Below are 17,475 nucleotides of genomic sequence, written 5' to 3'. Positions count from 1 at the left end.
ATGAGTACAATTAACGCAGCCATTTTCCCAAGTACCTGAAGAACTAGTTTTGCAGAGGCTCAAGTCTTCCTAATTAACAATCTTACATAATGGCGGAGATCGTCTGCTCTGCCTTGATGGAGTCTTGCTATCAGTGTAGTTGCATTTATCTCTGCTTCTATGAAGATTAAGTTTTGACATGGCTCTAGAGCAGATTTTTCATAGTTCATGGTAATACCTAGGGAGCAACAGAGTTTAAGAGTATAGTCCCTGGTTTGTAGCAGAAGATGCCTGGACGGGGCATTATGAGCCAGTTGTCCAGATATGGAAACACTCTGAATCCTCAGTGTCTCAGGTGAGCTGCCACTACTGCTATGCACTTGGTGAACAATTTGGGGGCTGTTGTGAGACCAAAGGGCAGAGCTCAAAACTGGAAGTGACTGGCTCCCAGCCAACTTTCTGCATCACCTTTCCATTCGAATGTGGTAGTACACATCCTGAAAGTCTATACAGCACATTCAATTGTCTTTTCTCAGGAGTGGAAGTATCGACTACAGTATCACAATCCAGAACTTGGTCTTTTTCACAGATTTGTTCAGATTACTGAGGTCCGAAATGGGTCTATGGAGTCTGGGGTCTCCCAAGCCTTCACAGAGATTAACTTAATAAGCTCATTGGAAGGAGGGGGTCACCCAAGAAGTTGGAGGGAAAGACCCAAAGGCCTTCATGTAAGATGACTCCTCGGCCAAAGTGGATGAGGACCATCAGTCACCTCTCTGCTTTAAAATTTCCAGGATGTCTCCAAAGGAGACATTTTCAGGAGGTGACTGTGAGGACCCTTCTGCTTCATCGTGGTCAGTATCAGATGTGATAGACTTCTCCAGGGAGTCAAGATGCTTCCTCTTGCAGTTCCTCTTCTGAGGGACCTCCTCAATGGGATATTCTGGAGAGGTTTCAGAAGAGGGGGGAGGCTCCTGTTGGACATCCTGAGGCTTGGGGTCTCTGCAGTCCTGTGGAGAGGGTATTTGAGAAGCCAAAGACACCTGCGCAGAGCTGGTCTTAGACTGGAAAGTAGTCAGAACCCTCCTCATGACTTCAAAAGCAGTCCACCCCTGCCCTGAAGAACACCCTGGATCCAATAAAATGGTTGTCGGGAATGAAGGCATCTCTGGAGCAGAAGACAGAAGCTCCGAAGCAGAGGTAGGAGCTGAACTCACTTGCGTTGAGGCCCCTAGAGGCAGGGTCATAGGTTCATAGGTTTAGGTTCATAGGTTGGTACTAGGCTATCGGCCCTAGGGCCTATGCAAGCCTAGCCATAACAATTCCCTGCATATTTCTTCCCACAATATTTACTTCTCCAGGCCCCTGTCTAGCAGGGCGACTGACATGATCCCCGGGGTGAATTTCCTATCTCCCATCCAATCATCAAGGTTCCTTTTGAATAGGGCCAAAGAGGCGCTCTGCTTGATATGTATGGGCAGTCTATTCCAGAGTATGGGGAGTCTCTGGGTCAGGAACCTATCCCTCCAGCATGTTTTGTTCATTGTGATGACAAGGTTTAGATCCCTGGAGCGTGTGGCTCTGAGGGATTGGGATTTCTTTAAGTGGAGCATGTCCAACAGCTCAGGGTTTGACATTGCCTTGTATGTTAAGCAGAGATCGCCACTGAGTAGACGATATGCCACAGAGTATAGCTGGAGTTTTTTTAGACGGTCAGTATATAGCATCTGCTTTAGGCCTGTGATTCTTTTAGTGAGGTATTTCTGTGGCCTTTCAAGCTGTTGCAGATGTCTTGTGAGGTACATACCAAACGGGGCATTATACTCTATAATGGGTCTAATGAGGGATGAGTACAGTGGGACAATGACCTCTTTTTTCTGGATGAAAAGCCCTTAGTGATGAGGTGTGCCACATAGAAGGATTTCCTGACTGTTATGGCAATGTGGTTATCGAAAGTGAGACCACTGTCCACCTGTGTCCCTAAGTCTCTCATCACACTTTCGATGTTTAGTGTCCTGCCACCTATGCGGTAATTCATGGGTACATGTTTTTTTCCAAAGGGGATAACTATACATTTCTCGGCATTAAGCTTGAGCCCGTGGCTCTGGCACCAGGCATCTGTTTCTTTAAGGCCCTTTTGTAGAATATCCACATCATTTGGGGATTCAATAATGGCTCCCAGTTTGCAGTCATCTGCATACTTTGTTAGCCAAAGTCCCTTAGTGTTGGCCTGTACTTCAGAGAAGTAGATGCCAAACAAGAGTGGTCCCAGGACTGAACCCTGAAGTACTCCACTTGTCACTTGTCTGGAGCTGGATTTGGAGTCGGCTACTTTTACTGTCTGGGTTCTGTCAGTAAGCCAGTTAGCAATCCATCGAGTGATGTAGGGATTTATGCCCAGCTTAGTAAGTTTATCTATGATTCCAGAGTGTGGGATGGTGTCAAAGGCCTTGGCGAGGTCCAGATAGGCTGTGTGGACTGCCTTACCCTCGTCCACAGCTCTGGAGACTGATTCGAAGAAGTCAATCAGATTCAGGAGACAAGATCGGCCCTTCACAAACCCAAACTGGGTGGGGTCTAGTGTTTGAAGGTTGCCAATGTTTTTGTTTATAAGTTCCATGATAATGTGTTCCATGCCCTTGCAAATCAGGCTTGTCAGACTGATGGGACGGTAGTTCCCGGGATCCAAGGTGGATCCTCCCTTGTGGAGCGGGATAACTGTAGCTGTGCACCACTCAGTGGGCACGAAGCCTGTGGTGAGGCTGTGATTAAACATGACAATTAGGCGAGGTGCCAGTTCATTTTGTAGTTCATGTAGTACACAGCCTGGGATGTCATCTGGTCCCATGGATGCTGTATTCTTAGCTTTGGAGAGTGCGGCTTCTACCTGTGTGGCCATGATTATCGGAATTTGGCAATCTTTTGGTATTGAGATGGGCCCTTTATGGGGTGAGAGTGGGGTGAAGTTGGCACTAAATCGATCTGCCAGGATACTGGCAATATCCTTGGGATCAGTATATTTAATGCCATTCTGTTGTAACTCAGAGCAGATCTGAGCATTGCCATTTAGATTCTTGACATAACTATAGAATGCCTTGTGGTTGTCTTTGGAATCTTTGGCAATTTTATTTTCGTAACTAGCTTTTGAGGATTTTATGAGGGATCTCAGCTTCTTACTGAGGCTGGTGAGGGAGTATTTTACATCCTGGGATTTTCCTCTTTTTTTGCAACAGTTTCTTCCTTCTGTTGTATAGTTTGTTTATAGCAGGGGACCACCAGATTGGCTTCCTTTTTTTGGAGAAGAGCATCTTGGTTCTATTTGGGATGGCACGATTCATGCACAAGTGGATGTGCTCGAACAGTGCCTTAGTGTAGGATTCAGCAGTCGAACTTCCAGATCCCGTCTGCGTGGGTGTTGTGAAGTTTGTCACTTCTGACTTCAGTAGATTGAAGTTGGCTTTGGAGAAGTTTTTTAAGGAGGTTTCCTTACTGGGGAGTGGGGGTGGGATGTGGATGTCAAGGCTGATTTGCTTATAGTCAGACCTGACCAATGAGGGGGTGACCACTGGTGTGGAGCATCTATCTCCCATGTTGGTAATGCCCAGGTCTAGGATATTGGAGCCCCTGGTGGGACAATGGATTAGTTGATAAAGGGTGATGGAATTTATGAATTCCAAGAACCGTTGGGAAAAGGAGTTGGTACCCGAGTAGTTTTCCCAATTAATGGCAGGGTAGTTGAAATCACCCAGTATTAGGGTGTTTGTTTGTATCTTAATATTTTCCAGTATGTTTAGAAAGGTGTAGTGAGAATCTTGGGGCATGGTTGGGGATCTGTAGCAAGCTACAATTTGGATTGCAGTCTTACCTAGTGTTAGTTGCACCTGGAGAACTTCAGATGCATTGTGTTGGGCAACTAGCCTGGAGGTGTGAATATCCTTGGTGAATATGGACACTCCTCCACCTTTAGTGTTTCGGTCCTGGTTTTGTGGCCAAAAAGTGTGGTAAGAATTGTAGCCTGATATTGCAGGGGTGCTCTCTGGAGCCTTGAACCAGGTCTCAGTTACTGCACAGATATCGATGTTCTCCATTTTTAGGAGCGACTCGAGAGAGTGCATTTTGAGGTTTAGACTTCTAGCATTGAGTAGCATTACCTTCAGATTTTGCCTGCTTCTATTTGTTACGGTGGTGGTTTTATCCTTTGAACCTTGCCTAAAAAAGGCACTATAGGGGTGGCAAGAGCTTTAGCCAGTAACCTGAATCCCAGGGGTGACAGGTGCAGACCATCTCTGGCAATGCATCATGGTTTGTTGACCATGTCTTCCCAGGCAGACAAATACTGGATCCCCTTTGAATGACACCAGAAGCTTAGCCAATTGTTGAAGTCAATCATTTTGTCCTTATACTGGGTATCATTCTTGGCGAAGGCAGGATGCTACTCAGGGCTAGGGTCATACCTGCCTGGGTCACATGATCCAAGAGATCTTCCATATCTCTTTTTATGTAGTCTAGGGAGGTACGTCTCAAGTCATTTACTCCAGCATGGACAATGACAGAGTCATATTTGTACTTGTTGTGGAGTGACTTGAGTGCATGAGAGATCTGAATCAGCTCCGTGGACCTGACCAGAGAGTGTCAGCTCCCAATGGTTTCTTGCTCCAACTGGGTGGAAACACTCAGGGCAGATACCAGATCCAAGGAACCTATGGGTCCCGAATCTGATACAGACAAAAGCTGGATGTCAGAATCTTCCATCTCTGAAACTGAGGGACAGATCGTTGAAGCAGCAAGCACCAAGGAAGAGAACTGTGTCTGATCCTATTCCTTTGGGTTCAGATCTAATAATAATTTAGCCAAAGGTGGTGTCTTTAGTAGCAGCTTCTGTGCCACTCTATCCACATCTTCATCGGACAGACTCCTGGTGGACAGGGTAGAAAGGGTAGGAGATCTTGATCTTGTCAAAAAAGGTGATGGAAACCAAGAAGGGATCAGTTCCAAGGAAGGAGATCGGTTTTGATACCTAAATTCAGTAGGCAAGGGTAGACTTCGGAGCTGAGGGTTCCAATTGCTCCAAGGAAGTCTTGGATCCAGTTTGAGCTGTCTGCTCTGAGGGCTAAGTTGGATCTGACAGTCTACGTGCTTTCTGCTTTGGTTCTGAAGAAGATTTCTGAGCCGAAGCACGTTTCTCAGATTTCTTGGATTTCTCTAATTTTGAAGACGACTCAGAGGATATAGCCTCAGGGAAAAGGGGCTTTTAACAACCCCTTCAGAATGAGCTTATTTTTGGACTCCATGAGTGCCCTCTGGTTAAATCCATGGCAAATTGAACATGACTGTTGTAGGTGAAGAGGCCCCAAGCAATACACACAAAGTGTGTGAATCGCTAAGGGGCATCTTTTTTCCACCCTGTTTGCACTTTTTGAAGCCAAGAGGCTTCCCTTCCTTTTCAGACATGATAATTAAGGAGGAACGAAGAGACACACTCACAAAACAAAAGAGACAGTCCTCTAACTTAAATGGACACAGAGATTAAAGGAAGGAATAGGAAGTTTTTTTTTTGTTTTAATAATCGTCCTTTAAGTAAAACGGATGATAAAGAAAAGGGAGAAAAGAGGAGAGACAGAAAGGGAGAAAAAAAACATCCTCTAATTAAAACGTACATTAGTTATATATCTTCTAGCTTAAATGGACGCTAACTAGGGAAACTAAAGAGAACTAACACTCACTCTAACACTTTTAAAAGACAGCATAAAGGTACAGAAAAAGTTAAATAGAAATTCTAACCTAAAATCAAGTTTGACAGTAAAGATTCTATATAAATAAAAGCAACACTTAACCCAGAGCTTGCTAGTGAACCTCCTTCTTAGACCGGCAAACGAGATCTGGGGAAGTTAGGGAGTTGCCTTATGGGTAGGGAAGGATGCCCACAAGCTTTGCTGAAGACCTCGAACTTTTGAAATGGCCAAGACGGATGCGATAGATTGGATCCGACCCATCAGTAAGAATAAAGGTGAGATTGACAAAACACATCGATGGATATGTATGATCCAGTGGACGTTCATTGCTGATACAGGTTCCCAGATACCCAACTATAAGGAAGAAAACAGGCAGTAAACTATGTTTTTGCTATTTTTATCAGAAATAAGAAAATCTTTTAAGACATATGCTGTCAATGTGGCAACAAGGGGAGTCACACTTGCCAAAGGATACAGTAATAGTCTTCTAGGCATTTAGTTTTTGTTAATTGTTTTGACAACAGCTGTTGTATGTTTGGGAGAGGCCCTCTTGGAGGATCTTGGTGTCCCCTGGGAGTTTATAATGGCGGCAACAAACCCTTATTATCTTTAACATCCCAGAAGTAAATGCCAAAGAGAAGCATCCCAAGGACTGACTGGGGTACAACACTAGTGTGAATGATGGACAGCACACAGCTTTCATACCAACAGAAAGAGGGAGACTGAGCCCTGAAAGAACAATGCTAGGAACAACAAAAAATAAATGACCACACCCTGGCATAACAAAGAGACAAAAAAACAAGGGGGGGGTGGAGGAAGAGAGCAGCTGCTGCAGCAATGATCATTTAAACATCTATTGCTATGGTAAGTTTTACTTAACTAACTGTACTATTTTCATCATATTGATCACTGCTGCAGTAGCCTTAGCTACATGCGTAGTTTAGCATAGCTCAGAACATTTGGGAAGTGGAAGAAGAAAAGTCCACGAGCCCCTGGAGAATGGTTCTAGCAAAGTTTGATTTGAACCTACAGAAGGAATCATGCTTAAAGTGCTTTGCAAAAGTACATACAGAGGAACAAATTGCAGCTTCTAGAATACTTCTATAATCCAGCCTTTTTCAAAAAGCCATAGATGAAGCCAAGGCCCGAGTACAGGGGGACTTGACCCTGCCTGGAATAGATTTGTTATGGTGAGTATAACAAAAGGTAATAGCCTTAGAAAAAAACATTTGGAAATAGTCTGTTTTGTCACAGGTCATCCCTTCTTCTTACCTTCAGAAGAAATGAACACTTGATCTGAAGATCTCAAAGATTTCATTCTGTCAAGATACTATGGGAGTTATTTTTAGTTTCATGAAAGAAAATATTGATATGGATAGTTTGGCTTAAAGCACACTTTAATAACACTTTATTAGCATAATGGTTAAGTTGTTTACCTTACAGACACAAGGTGCAGAGTTTGATTCTCATATGGGGTAAATGACTAGACTTAAAATGGCCCACAAGGGCAGTTAGCCTAATACTAATCTATGAGCTGCTCAGAGATTAACAAGGAAGCCCAGTCTCTGTGGAAAATGAGATAGGGTTGATTCACTATAAGAGCTTGCAACTCAGATACCCTTCTTCCAGACATCAGAGCAATCAGTAAAACTGTTTTCTTTGTTAAGAACTTCAATTCAGACAGATTAGCTGTTTCAAATAGAGTAAGCGTTCGCTTCTCTAACTCAAAATTAAGATTACAAGGACGGGCGACTGGTTTTCTTGGAGGCCTCTTATGCAAAACCGTTTTCAAACGAATTTTAATATGAGACTGGACTGAAAAAGTAGGATCCATGGGGAGAAATGTTGAAATGGCCAATAAATGAACCTTGATAGAGGTGCTGGTTATGTTATTGACAACAGCGAAAAAAACTTTTCCATTTGCTACTATATGATTTTCTAGGAGCAGGCTTTCTTGCCTCCATTAGTACATGCTGCAAGTCCTAATTAAAGAGGAACCTGAAGGAATTAAGAACCTATCATCCAGGCAGTCAATTAAAGTTGAGTGATGTTGGCATGTATCAAACACCCCTGTTCATGTTGAGTAAAGCCAGTCTGTGAGAAAGCTTGTGGTAACTGCCACTGGCCATTTCCAAAAAAAGGGATAACCATGGTTGCCTATGCCACCAGTCACCAAAAATTTATTGCGGGATTCTTTCTGACTCTTCAGAAGAACCCTGGATATTAGTGAAAAAGGTGAAAAGCATACAGGAATATGCCTGTCCAAGGAAAAGAAAAGGCACCTGTCTTGCAGGCACTCATGCATGGAGTCCTGCAACAGAATCTTGCCAGTTGATTGTTTAGAGAGGAGGCAAAGAGGTCTACTGGAGGAACTCCCCACACATGGGTTAAACTTGGAAGACCACTGGCTCTAGTTTCCATTCATGAGTCTGCTCTGGTCCTGCTCAGCTGGTCTGCCACACAACTTTGCTCTGACAGAATGTAAAATGCCTGTAGAGTGAGATTGTGCTCTGAAGCTACATCTCAAGCTAACATGGCTAGTTTGCAAAAGGGGTATGACCTGGTTCCCTCTTGCTTGTTGATATACCACATGAGTGTGGCATGTCTGTAACCACTTAAAGAGGTGTCGGGGACCAAAGATGTTCCAAATAATTGAGTGCTTTGATCAGGGCAAGCATCTCCTTGATAGTTATTGTACTTGCATCTGCCCTTGGTGTCCCATCCCCTAATTCTCTTCAAACTGCTCTGCAAGTAAAGTAAAAAGCCTCTATGGTGGATGACTGTTTTGGAGCAAGGAGGGGTAAGGGGAGACATGGATTTAAGGCTATCTGTTGTCTCCACCAAAATATTTCTCTTCTGACTAACCCCAACTGGGATTTGAAAACATAAAGGAAGTTGATTCTGGAACCAATGAGATTTCACATACCACTGTATCTTTTTCATGTGGAGTCTTGACAAGGTTAGCATTGGTCATAGTTGCCATGAGACCCAAAATCCTGAGGTATTCCCTCACAGTGACTGAAGTCTGTCTGGAAAATGATAAAGATCATTTTATTTCCTGTAGAAGAAAAGCTATTTGAACTGAGGTGTCTGGTTGACATCCCAGGAAGAGAATCCTGTGTAAAGGAGTCTAGCAAGCCTTATGAATGTTCTCTTGGAATTCCAGCTTGTGTAAGACATCTCCCATCTGACAGAGAAAGAGAGAGAGAGAGATTCTTGGCACTTTGAAAAAGACTCTGCAAAGATAAGCAAGTCATCTGAATATGGAAAAATATGGATACCTAGTAGCCTGCATTGAGCTATAACTGGAGCTAGACACTGAGAACACTCTTGGTGCAGTGAATAGTCCAAAGGGTAAGGCAGAAAACTGATAATGTAATCCAGACACACAAAATCTTAACAAATGTATGAAGTTTGGATGAACAGGGATGCGATGATCAGTATCCTTTAAGTTCAGTGTTACCAGGAAACTTGAAAGATGAAGAAGTAACAGGTTGTGAAGTGACATCAGTTTGAATGTGGGCACTACCACATACAGGTTTAGGAAAGAAAGATCCAGAAAAGGTCTCCAAGAATTTCCTTTCTTTGGCACTAAGAACATCCTTGAATAAAAACCCATCCTCACCTGGGAAGGAAGAGCAGGTTATATCACTCTTTGGGACAGCGTGTGATGAAGAACCAGTGGAAACAAAAGGGTATGATCTGCAGGGTGAGGAATGACCCAGTGGAAAGGAGGAATTTCCTCCCACTGCTGTGTGTAACTTTGATAAATGATTTTCAGAACCCATTGCCTGAAATTATCTGTTGCCAAACACAAAAATGGAGATTCACATTTTTTGGAAGAAAAAAATGAGCCAGGGTGAGAGGGGATCACGTGATCTCCTGAAAAGTCATTCAGTCTTGTTGGACTGTCCTTGGTATTGGGAGGTTTGAGTATTCTTTATTGAAACCCCTTGCCATTTCTTCTTAAATGTATGTTTACCTGTATTTTGTTGAGACTGTTTATTCTGCCTTTTTTGCCAAAATTGGATGAAGAGATAGAAAATCCCTTGGACAAGTTGGAAAAGGAGGTTAAAAGATTCCCTTGGATCAGCTTGCTCCTTTCATCACAGGTTTTGATCACCTCTGCAGCAGAGGTGCCAAACATTGAATCTCTATCCAAGGGAGAATTTAAAATCTAATTTTTAACATCATCTTGGAGATTCCGAGAATGTAGCCATGCAAACTTCCTCAAAACAGTACCATTTGCCACAGCCCTGGAAGAAGAATCAACAGTCATACACACACACTGTAAATGAGTACTGACCTGTGCAAAAGAAGAAAGTACGCTATTTAAAGCATACTTTTCCTCAAAAGAAAGATCAGATAAAACATTTCTCATACTTTCACAATTTGTCAGGAAAAAAACTTTAACTTAAAATTCTGAAAATCAAAGTTGCAAAAGTATACAGTTTTTTCCCAAACCTATCAGTAAGTTTCCCATTCTTATCAGAAAGAGTAGGACTGGAATTAACTAAGTGCTTAGTAGCAGCAGGATCAACTAAAGCTATAGCTGATGGGTCAGGTTTGGGAAAGTGTATAAAATATAAAAGACTAAGGAACTTTATACATCATATCTACCTTTTTAGGGGCAGCTGGCTGACTATCAAGAAAATTGCAGATAGTAACACACACATCCTCTAAAGCAGAAGAACAGGAGGAATGGGTGTAGGCTCTGAAAAATCCTTCTGTAACAATTCATAGTACTTTCTGAGGGACTGAGAAACGTCAGGATTCTCCCACTGAAAACACTGGCATATTGTAGTTATAGTCTCAAAGAAAGAGAAGCTCTCACATAAAGAATCAGAAACTGAGCTCTCTTCTGAGTCTGAATCAGAAATCTGAGGAAAAAAAATGCATCCGTCCCTACATCTTCCTGTTCAGATTCAGAATCTTGATTCTCTTCAGGAAAAGAGGAATCTGTCTTTCTCTTACCAGAAAGTCCTTTACAAGAAGGATCAATAGCCTGAATTAAAGTCTGAGCCACCAGATCCAATAGACTACTCTTATCCAAAAAAAAAAAATTGCAGAGGAGTAGATACATGCTTGGGTTTCTGTTTCTTTTTGGTAGGAAAAATTGAGCCAACCATGCTACTAATGGCAGCAGCAGCTTCTCAAGGGATGGGCACAGCATTCTGATACAACAAGGACATTTCCCTGTTCCCTTTTCCAGGACCAACAAGAGTGGCTCTCCTTTGCCCACAGAGGGGAACTCAACAGCTGCAGAGGGTGTGGCTAATCTCCAGTCCACAGTTGCTGTAGGTGCTGCACCAGAGGGATCCAGGATAAAAGATGAGTGGTCTGAGATACAAATGGCCACAGCACAGTTACCCACCTGCAGCTGAGGCAAATTTCTAGCCTGCTGTGGTGGCAATGGCTGTTTGCTTAATTTGTTTTCTTTTTGTGGCTGGAAGAAGGACCGAGCATGGGGCAGGCAGTCTGTTCCACAGTCAAGCCAAAGATGATTCCCTTTTCCTGGGGGGACAAGCAGCACTTATCGGCAAACATTACCAGTCCACAAAAGTTACTTTTTTTTACAGAAAAACACAGTAAAAAGAACTTTAAACACTCTTGACAGCCCTACAAAAGTAAAATAAAGACAATTTCTATGAAGAAAAATGTTTTAGGTTACTTTACACCGCTTTTAAACTGACGGAAAAAATGAGAGCTACGTTTAAAAGTATGCTACAGTCTCAAGACAGTTTGCTAAAATGCAACACTCCTACCTTTACAATAACTCTCCAAAAGGGAAAAGTAATAAAACATTAACAAAATTAAGAACATGGAAGTTTTCTTCCCCAAAGGGAACTTATCTACTCAGCAAAGGAAATCATAAGCTGATGGTTAATCTTCAAAAGCCTCAAAGGAGTGTATTCTGCAGCAGCAGTAAAGCTCTGAATGTCTTTGTGCCCAAACTTGTCTTTTATTCAGCTCAGTTTGAGCTGTCTGACAGTTTGGGTACAAATTGAGGGTCCCTGAAGCTTTTGAAGCTGGCCGTCTGTTATATCCTTGGCAGAACATAAACCATATAGCTAAGGTACTGCAGCAGTGATCAATATGATGAACTTCAAGCTTTCTCTGTGTCTGTAAAAGTACATATTCTTAATATCGTGTGTCATCGTACCTGAATAGTTGATGACAGATGCTCAAGAAAGGCAAGGCTTTTTAACTATTGCAGGACACATAAGGGTACTAGGATTTAAGTGAAAAAAATACATATATTGTATTAAAATCCTATTTCACATGCCATCTTACTGTCAGTGTTTCTAACTAAATGACTGATAATTTTCATTAAAACAGGCTTATTTTTTTCATCAGCTCCTTGTTCTGCTCACTGTAATTATTAGCCATACATAGTACACCTCCAAAATCTCCCATTTAACAATGATTAAGCAGCCCCCAGGGTCATTACTGCTCCAAGCAGCATAGACTGATAGAGTATGGTGAACTAGAATTTTTTTCTGCACTGCTTTTACACAAGCTGGTTTCACAGTAAAACATAAAACGTCTTTGGTGAAGAACGTTTCAATTTACTGCAGTCTTACATACCAATATTTCTCCTATATAAGGGCAATACCAATTCTGTCATCCTTTGCAGCTGCAAAGATATGCTTAATTTCATGTAATAATCAAAGTGAAAAACTAAATTCTAAAGATCACAGTCCTTCCCTGAAAGCATGTAAGTTTCCACAACAAAGTACTAATTCAGAGAAGAAGAAAAAAAAGTGTAAGTCTCTCAGTCTGAATTCTGAAGGACTAACAACATCTCAGGGAAAAATGCTGGCGTTAGTGACACACACACGTCAACATTGCACTTGCTGAGAATGACTGCAGTAGTAAGAGATAAAAGTGATGTTCATAGAGTTAGAAGTCACTTCATCTTCTTCATTTCCTCCAACACACAGTATGAGAATTTACAGAACCTTATACAAAATTCAGTGTTTCACATTCAGGCAAAATGCAATAAGTGCTAATTAATATACTACACTGCCTGCCATAATAATTTCATACTGATGCTGCCTAAAATTCATAAAACATGACTTTTTAATAAATAAGCAATATAACAGATTTTATTCATGTTGCTGTCAACATCATTTCTTTAAGTCACAAATTCTAACCAATATGATAATTTCCAAACATATGCCATGGTACTACTGATGCTATAAATACACCGTTTCCAACAAAAACAAACAAATAAATAAATATATACCACTAGAAGACAGTATTCACCAGTGACTAAAAATGCATATTATACAACGACCCCCCATTAATATTCCAAAACGTGCACGCTGATTGGTCAGCATGCACGTTGTAAATCAGAGTTATAGTAATGGTCGCCCGGACTTTCTCCATTAGTATAACTCTTTTTTTTTACAGCAACGGAGAACGCAAGATCTCCGTTGCTTTTTACAACCTGTCTCGATATGTTAAACGAGTTTAACATAGCGAAACGGCTTTAAAAAAAGTAACGGAGATCTTCCTATCTCCGTTGCTTTTTTTAAAGGTGTCTCGCTATGTTAAAGGGTTTAACATAGCGAGACAGCTTTAAAAAAAGCAACGAAGATGCTCCGTTGCTTTTTTTAAAGGTGGGTGTCTCGCTATGTTAAACTCCTTTAACATAGCGAGACACTTTAAAAAGCAATGGAGATCTTGCTTTCTCCGTTGCTTTTGCTCACAGCTCTGATGTACTGCGCAAGCATGTGCAGTGCATCAGAACTGCTGCGGAAGGGCAGCAAGGAGGCATTATACAAGGCCATTATTTAAGAAAAGTGATTATTTTTTTTTCTTAAATAATGTCATTGTATAACAGCAATAACCTACTTCTGGGTGTGGGTAATGCTGGATTTACCCACGGTTGTCTTTGGTCACTCGGGCTTTGGCCTCGTGACCAAACCACACCAACCGTGGGTAAATCCAGCATTACCCACACCCAGGCATGGGTTATTGCTATAATGACCAATAAAATATTCTGCATACAGTAAAAATAATTATTTAAATAAATCAGTTTACCTGATTTATTTTATTCAGCTGAAAATTGCTTAATTTATTACTAAACATATAAGTGAAAATAGAAGTTGAAATCTTGCTACATATTAATAAATGAACACACCTCCTGTTTCATGGCATCCATTTTGCCCTCCGTATCTCTTTCCATTAATAGCTTCTGTTGCAGAAACTGTTGAAATAAATACCACATAAAAGAGTAAGACACAAATCCAGTACTAAGATGTTAAACAAAATAAAACTACACATCAGGTAATCATAAATCAAACACTACCATATTTTTTCACATTTTTGTATGCTAAGGAAAGAGCAGTTTTGCTGATATCGTAAAAAAAAAAAAAAAAAACAAAAAAAATAAAAACCCCTCAAAAGTAGCAGAAATGTACATATATATTTTCTTAAGCTGTTACCAGTCCTGTTAGTACTTTGATCTATGAAGCTGAAAATTGGTTTTCATAGTTTACATTGTTAGAATGAGATTACAATACCAAGCTTTTAGTTTCCTATGGTTCTGCTAAGAAAGCACTGCTGGAGGTAGACCTTTTCTAAGCAGACAGCTTAAAAAGATCAGCAACTACTTGACTTGTGACCAGCAGCTACAAAGACCATTAGAAAAGGTTTAGATGCTTTCATATGGTTTCTTAGCAAACTTGAAACACACTCTACTCAGCCTAGAAACAGTAACAAAAAATACAGCATTGCAGAGTAAAAATTGTTTTAAGTCTTAGATTTCAGTAAAAAAACCATGCCTTTGTTCAAATTAAAAATAAAAATTTTAAAATGCGTATAAAGCACTTCACTTGATAAACTTTTTAAATATGTATTCCCATCTTCAGTGATTAATGCACCACACTGTTTTAAAAATAACTAATGTAGTTAAAATAGGAAATAAAGCAAACACTTTACAATTAAATAACTGCATATCACTGCACAGTGCTCAAAGTAAAAACTATATTCTAGGCAATCTAGAATAACATCCTTCTCCTTTGAACTTGTTCAATACTTTTACTAATATGAAAGAATCATTTATTTGATTTCATATACCACTCAACAATGTATTCACAAAATCCACTTTAATTTCTTAAGCATTGTAAGTTTCGTTACTTGCTCGGGTATTGGTGTACTTGCATATGACCATGCTATTTTTGTACTTGTGCAGAGAAATACTTCACTGTTAGATATCTGGCATTAGTCCTTCTTGTACATGAAAAGGCAACTTTTGTCTAGCATACACTTCTGATTATCAGTGGACAAATGTAATCAATAAATGTCTGTATGGTATAGCATTTTTTTGGTATCCAGGGTCATCATCTATCAAATTGTTGACATATACATAATTTTAAGACTGCTACATAAACTCTGACAGCAAATATTGTGGCGTTCACACTAATTTAAAGATAATCTTAACTAAAAACAAATAGGGTTACCACCTGTCACACTTTACGAGGGACAGTCCCTCTTTGGGCAGTTGTGTCCTGACAAAAAATTGTAAAAATGGCAAATGTCCTGAGATTTTAGGACAAAATAATTTCCTATATTTTATGTAATAGTTGCATAAAACAGTTATTCTGTATCTAAAATACCTAAATGTTATAAGAAACAGAATAAGCAACTAAAATGCTACAAGAATAAGCTTTTATTTAGGCAAAAAGGTTAAGTTTTAACCTTTGTACTGACCATGGGTATGTGTCGGACTGTAAAATCTGATGTTTGTACCAAAAGTGTCCCACTTTGGCCATTTGAAAAGGTGGCAACCCTAAAAACAAACAGTCAGTATTATTTATAGTCATTCCAACATGCTTTAATGTAAAAGGAGGGCTGAAGAGTATATTCCTGAGTTTTGATAAGTTCATGTTCTTTTACTCATTAAATGCACTAGATCCAATGGCCTTTGCAACACCATTTGAAAACTATATAAAACAAAACATTTTGGCAACAGTCATATCACTGTTGGCTGGTTTTGTGGCACTGGAAACGGACTTCCCTCTACAACTCTGGTCTGATTTTAGAAATCAACACAAACTGTTAATCATTTGACCAAAACATGAAGATTTTAATAGCAGTAAATAGTCTTTCTCGCTTTTTCTGAGACTAGATTATGAGCTGCCATGGTCATTGCCCAAGAGGTCCTTACTTTTCAGCAACACTCATTGTGACAGCACATGCATGTGGGTCAAATAGTACATACATACAAATATTTCAAGCATGGACATTAATTCCATTCTAGCCTGCCAATATATCAAAGCAGTTGTTTCTATTCTGTCCCAGACTGTTCTTAAAAGTATCTACACTAGTGCTTGCTTTAATGTAATTTGATAGTCTATTGTATGAATCAGATGCACCTGCTCACTCAGAGAACCAATTAGTACACGTTTCATTCTTATAGAATATTATATAGGTTGTCTGATGATTCTCTATGTAAGCAATAATACCTGACAGGGTGAGTGTTAATGTGTAATTAATGCCTGTCCAGGGGTGTTGGGAGGCCCGATGCTGCAGGTGGAGGGCCTCTATATCCCTGGAAGGGCATTAATTACACATTAACACACACCCTGAAGGGTATTATTGTGCTTAGAGAATGGGCTCTCTGTAAAATTGTTGTGTTTGACTTACTTATTTATATATTTTTTATTACTGCATGAATTTTTTTAATATATTTTTGATGTAAAATAGTTCCTCCGCCTAATGCTTCAAAGTGTCTGTAGTATATGTAAATGGTGTTAGAGGAAGCATTTTACATCCAAAATATATCATTCTTTAAAAATATGTAGATATTTGCTTTATGTTTTGGTCCCTTACTGGTAAAATGGTTTCTTGCCAGTCAATGGGGTCTGAAGTCACTAAATAATGACATACATTTGACTTTAAGACTATTTCCTTCAGAAAATTCATGCTAACACAAATCCTGTTTAACTTACTTTTTAGTATAACATTTAAAATCTGTTCCTATTTTGGAGCCTTTGCTCCCCCTTTATTTCAGGCTAAAAGGTTGAGAGGTACACAAACCTCTGATCTGCTGCTGCCAATGGTCCATCATCACACTGTTGCTCCCTTCGTCACACAGACCTTCCTCACCACACACACACCTGTACTAACACAAGTCCAATTATTGCATCAATTTTCTGATTTTTTTTTTTAACAGGAATATGTTCCTGTTTTGAGCCTATGTTACCCTTTATTTTAAGTTTTATTCAGTTAACTAAGAGGTGAGAGGTATGTAAACCTCTTGAATGCTGTTGTTGCCACAGTTGGATCGTTGTCACTCTTCACTCTCTCTCTCACTGACATACCCTTAGTTTTCATTCATGCATTCACATGCACAGACAAAAACACACAGAAACAGAAACACACATATATACTGTTTTCTGTTATATTTAAATTTTACATTTGCTAAACAGCAAAAATGCTACTTAGCAAGTGTAAAGTAATGGCTTGATCCTTTTTGCTTTCACTCACATGCACGCATACGCTCACACACACACAGACATAAACACACACACACTTTTGTTTTTCAGTTTTCTTTTTTTTAGATATATTTTACACTCGGTAAACAGCAGAAGCTCTGGTTAGGGAGAGTAAAATAATGGCAGCCATTGTTTTCTTTCAGTCCAAGCTCCACAGCAGCTTGATATACTGTCATGAAGCGGTGGACTTGTTTTTCACTGGGCAATTCTTGTACATTAATACGCTGCTAGAGGATAAATACGAACACACCCAAACC

The 17,475-nt window shown here is 40.2% G+C and overlaps 1 protein-coding gene across 3 annotated transcripts in view; it reads right to left on the bottom strand.

The window, feature by feature from the left end:
- Positions 1 to 17,475, bottom strand: part of CCHR3.PART0H10orf67 (chromosome chr3.part0 C10orf67 homolog) — a 2,394,588-nt gene that overhangs the window by 898,377 nt on the left and 1,478,736 nt on the right. For all 3 annotated transcript variants that reach the window (XM_044064558.1, XM_044064557.1, XM_044064559.1), the window contains one exon: positions 13,861 to 13,926. In XM_044064558.1, the coding sequence (XP_043920493.1) occupies positions 13,861 to 13,926 (66 nt within the window). The remainder of the gene's footprint in view (positions 1 to 13,860; positions 13,927 to 17,475) is intronic.

Source organism: Protopterus annectens, chromosome 3.part0 (assembly GCF_019279795.1).
Source record: "Protopterus annectens isolate FY-2018-M chromosome 3.part0, PAN1.0, whole genome shotgun sequence".
Classification (NCBI taxonomy): Eukaryota; Metazoa; Chordata; order Ceratodontiformes; family Protopteridae; genus Protopterus; species Protopterus annectens.
The sequence above is the reverse complement of the archived record's forward strand: the minus strand, read 5'-3'. Positions and strand labels throughout refer to the sequence as shown.